Here is a 5,000-nt window from a genome sequence, read left to right as displayed (position 1 = left end):
TCAGTACTGACAGCATGTCACCCATTTTGTATGATTCTGCACACATCTCACTTAAACCCAGGAATACGTTTTGGCATCCCAGACTTTAACTTGACCGTTGAAGGGACTGAGTTGGCCGAGTGTGCGTTTCCACGGTTACCCTGATGCAGTTTTCCTCAGTCTCCTCCTCTTCTTGTGCTCTCAGTACCGATGGCGGCCTGGTCCTGCCCGACACGCCTCCTATTGGCCCCGCCTCCGGCCCCTCCCCCCAGCCAGAGGAGGTGGAGCCACGCCTGCAGGAGCTGGAGCAAGACCCGCCCAACTGGAGGGACCAGGCCTCTCCCGAAGCGCTCGGAGACCTCAGCAAGAAGGAGACCAAGAGGCAGGAGGTCATCAACGGTGAGAGACAGACAGACAGACAGACAGACAGACAGACAGACAGACAGACAGACAGACAGACAGACAGACAGACAGACAGACAGACAGACAGACAGACAGACAGACAGACAGACAGACAGACAGACAGACAGACAGACAGACAGACAGACAGACAGATCAGAGCGAGAAAGTCACATACTTATACCATCAGAGAGGTGATGTCACATACTAAGAGGTGTAGTCACATACTTATGACATCAGAGAGGTGATGTCACATACTAAGAGGTGTAGTCACATACTTATACTATCAGAGAGGTGATGTCACATACTAAGAGGTGTAGTCACATACTTAGAGGTGTAGTCACATACTTATGACATCAGAGAGGAGAGGTGTAGAGGTGTAGTCACATACTTATGACATCAGATTGTAGAGGTGTAGTCACATACTTATGACATCAGAGAGGAGTGGTGTAGAGGTGTAGTCACATACTTATGACATCAGAGAGGAGAGGTGTAGAGGTGTAGTCACATACTTATGCCATCAGAGAGGAGAGGTGTAGAAGTGTAGTCACATACTTATGACATCAGAGAGGAGAGGTGTAGAGGTGTAGTCACATACTTATGACATCAGAGAGGAGTGGTGTAGAGGTGTAGTCACATACTTAGAGGTGTAGTCACATACTTAGAGGTGTAGTCACATACTGATGACATCAGAGAGGTGATGTCACATACTAAGAGGTGTAGTCACATACTTATGACATCAGAGAGGTGGTCAGAAATGAACAGGCAACTTACCTTTCCTCTTCTTCTCTGCCTCCCTCTACACTTCACTCTCTCTCGGTCTCTCTCACTCTATCTCTTAACTCTCTCCATCTCTCTCTCCATCTCTCTCTCTCTCTCCTCTCTCTCTCTCTCTCTCTCTGTCTCACCACTCTCACTCTCTCTCTCTTAACTCTCTCTCTCCACTCTCTCTCTCTGTCTCTCCACTCTCTCTCTCTGTCTCTCCACTCTCTCTCTCTGTCTGTCCACTCTCTCTTTTCATTCTCTCACTCTCTCTCTCCACTCTCTCTGTCTCTCCTCTCTCTCACTCCACTCTCTCCACTCTCTCTCTCCACTCTCACTCGGTCTCTCTCTCCTCTCTCTCACTCCATCTCTCTCTCTCTCTCTCTCTCTCTCTCTCTCTCTCTCTCTCCATCTCAGAGTTGTTTGCTACTGAGCACGCTCACGTGCGCATGCTGAGTGTGCTTCAGACGGTGTTTGCTCGTCCCATGGAGAAGGTGGGGCTCATGACTCCAGAGGAGGTGGCCGCCATCTTCCCCAGCCTGGACGAAATCATCGAGTTGCACTGTGAGTCTTCTGTCCGTCCGTCCGTCCGTGTGTGTGTGTGTGTGTGTGTGTGTGTGTGTGTGTGTGTGAGTGTGTGTGTGTGTGCGTGCCATCGAGTTGCACTGTGAGTGTTCTGTCCGTCCGTCAGTCCGTCCGTGTGTGCGTGTGTGTGTGTGCCATCTTCCCCAGCCTGGACGAAATCATCGAGTTGCACTGTGAGTGTTCTGTCCGTCCGTCCATGTGTGCTTGTGTGTGTGTGTGTGTGCCATCGAGTTGCACTGTGAGTGTTCTGTCCGTCCGTCCATGTGTGCGTGTGTGTGTGTGTGTGCCATCGAGTTGCACTGTGAGTGTTCTGTCCGTCCGTCCATGTGTGCGTGTGTGTGTGTGTGCCATCTTCCCCAGCCTGGACGACTTCATCGAGTTGCACTGTGGGTGTTGCGTCCGACAGCACGGCCAACAGTCACGCGCAGTGACTTAAGAGGCTGGTCCTCCGTAAGGTGTATCCAGATCGGCCCGTTTAACCCAGAATACTTTGTGTTGGCAGGTGCTTTCTACGAGAATCTGAAGAAACTGCGTCAGGACGACGGCTACATCGTCAAAAGCATCGCCTCCACACTGCTCAACAGAGTGAGTGGAGCTCTTCTCTTCTTTTCTGTTCTGTCTCTCGTCCTTTCTCTCGTCCTTTCTCTCTTTCTTCTTCTCATCTCTCTCCTCCTTTCTCTCTCTTCTTCTCATCCTCGTCTATCCTCCTTTGTCTCTTTCTTTTTTATTCTTTATCCCTCCTTAACCTCTCTTATCCAGTGTATTGAACGGCAGGCTCATACACGCACATATGTACACAGGTTATCATATCAAATCATATTCTCTCTCTCTCTCAACCTCTCTCTTTCTCCTCTCTCTCTCCCTCAATCTCTCCCCCCCCCCCCTCCTCTCTTCCACATTTTAATTTCAAATTTAGTTTGATTGGCATGACAAATTTTACATGATAAGTGTTGTGGTTCTAATTCCAGTGTTGTGGTTCTAATTCCAGTGTTGTTGTTCTAATTCCAGTGTTGTGGTTGTAATTCCAGTGTTGTGGTTGTAATTCCAGTGTTGTGGTTCTAATTCCAGTGTTGTGGTTCTAATTCCAGTGTTGTGGTTGTAATTCCAGTGTTGTGGTTGTAATTCCAGTGTTGTGGTTCTAATTCCAGTGTTGTGGTTGTAATTCCAGTGTTGTGGTTGTAATTCCAGTGTTGTGGTTCTAAGTCCAGTGTTGTGGTTGTAATTCCAGTGTTGTGGTTCTAATTCCAGTGTTGTGGTTCTAATTCCAGTGTTGTGGTTGTAATTCCAGTGTTGTGGTTCTTTTCCCTCTCAGTTCAGCGGGTCGGAGGGCGAGTGGTTCCAGAAGCTCACGGCCCGGTTCTGCAGTCACCAGTCCTGGGCCCTGGAGCAGATCAAGAGCAGGCAGAAGAAAGACATTCGCTTCAACACCTTCATCCAGGTAACACACACACACACACACTTCATCACACACACAGACACACACATACTTCATCAAACACACATACACTTCAACACACACACACACACACAAACTTCATCACAAACACCACACACACACACTTAATCACACACAAACACTTCATCACACACGCGCTGGGTGATGGAGCAGCTTGATCAAGAGCAGACAGAATATTGTTGTAATGCATAGTGTACAGATTTGGTGATGTGATGTTCATGCTCGTGTGTGTGTGTGTGTGTGTGTGTGTGTGTGTGTGTCTGTGTGTGTGTGTGTGTGTGTGTGTGTGTGTGTGTCTGTGTCTGTGTCTGTGTCTGTGTGTGTGTGTGTGTGTCTGTGTGTCTGTGTGTGTCTGTCTGTGTCTGTGTCTGTGTCTGTGTCTGTGTGTGTCTGTGTCTGTGTCTGTGTCTGTGTCTGTGTCTGTGTCTGTGTCTGTGTCTGTGTGTCTGTGTCTGTGTCTGTGTCTGTGTCTGTGTCTGTGTCTGTGTCTGTGTCTGTGTCTGTGTCTGTGTCTGTGTGTGTGTGTGTGTGTGTGTGTGTGTGTGTGTGTGTGTGTGTGTGTGTCTGTGTCTGTGTCTGTGTCTGTGTCTGTGTGTGTGTGTGTGTGTGTGTGTGTCTCTGTGTGTGTGTGTGTGTGTGTGTGTGTGTGTGTGTGTGTGCGTGTGTGTCAGGAGGCGGAGAGCCGTCCCCAGTGCCGGCGTCTGCAGCTGAAGGACATCATCCCCATCGAGATGCAGCGTCTGACCAAGTACCCGCTGCTGCTGGAGAACGTGGCCAAGAGCACGGAGCAGGAGGACGAGCGCCAGGGCATGACCAAGGTGGCCGAGTGCTGCCGCAAGATCCTCAACCACGTCAACGAGGAGGTCAAGAGCATGGAGAACCTGCTGGTGAGCACACACTCACACACATACACACACACACACACACACACACACGCGCACGCACACACACATACACGCACACACACATACACGCGCACTCTCTCACACGCACACATCTCACAGACACTCTCTCACAGACACACACACACACACACACACACACACACACACTCACAGATCCTCTGGAGAGGTCTGAAATCTGAACGTCCATCTGAAAGGATCTGAGGCCCCCTCCAGGCAGCCCTTTCAGTATAGATAGACAGAGATGATCAATATATGCCCTTTACGTATAGATAGACAGAGATGGTCAATATATGCCCTTTACGTATAGATAGACAGAGATGATCAATATATGCCCTTTACGTATAGATAGACAGAGATGATCAATATATGCCCTTTACGTATAGATAGACAGAGATGGTCAATATATGCCCTTTACGTATAGATAGACAGAGATGATCAATATATGCCCTTTACGTATAGATAGACAGAGATGATCAATGTATGCCCTTTACATATAGATAGAGATGATCAATATATGCCCTTTACGTATAGATAGGCAGAGATGATCAATAAATGCCCTTTCAGTATAAATAGACAGAGATGGTCAATATATGCCCTTTACGTATAGATAGACAGAGATGATCAATATATGCCCTTTACTTATAGATAGACAGAGATGATCAATATATGCCCTTTACGTATAGATAGGCAGAGATGATCAATATATGCCCTTTCAGTATAGAAAGACAAAGATGTTCAATATATGCCCTTTACGTATAGATAGACAGAGATGATCAATATATGCCCTTTACGTATAGATAGACAGAGATGATCAATATATGCCCTTTACGTATAGATAGACAGAGATGATCAATATATGCCCTTTCAGTATAGATAGACAGAGATGATCAATATATGCCCTTTCAGTATAGATA

At 47.6% G+C, this 5,000-nt stretch overlaps 1 protein-coding gene across 1 annotated transcript in view; it reads left to right on the top strand.

Moving 5' to 3' along the window:
* Positions 1-5,000, top strand: part of arhgef1 (Rho guanine nucleotide exchange factor (GEF) 1) — a gene marked incomplete at its 5' end in the record, with an annotated part of 82,461 nt that overhangs the window by 66,886 nt on the left and 10,575 nt on the right. The window contains 5 exons of the mRNA XM_080858143.1: positions 185-378; positions 1,558-1,704; positions 2,228-2,310; positions 3,038-3,163; positions 3,853-4,068. Of these exons, the coding sequence (XP_080714269.1) occupies positions 185-378; positions 1,558-1,704; positions 2,228-2,310; positions 3,038-3,163; positions 3,853-4,068 (766 nt within the window). The remainder of the gene's footprint in view (positions 1-184; positions 379-1,557; positions 1,705-2,227; positions 2,311-3,037; positions 3,164-3,852; positions 4,069-5,000) is intronic.

The sequence above is a fragment of the Sprattus sprattus genome (genome assembly GCF_963457725.1).
Source record: "Sprattus sprattus genome assembly, chromosome: 19".
NCBI classification, from domain to species: domain Eukaryota; kingdom Metazoa; phylum Chordata; class Actinopteri; order Clupeiformes; family Clupeidae; genus Sprattus; species Sprattus sprattus.
This window is presented reverse-complemented; position numbering and strand designations above follow the sequence as displayed.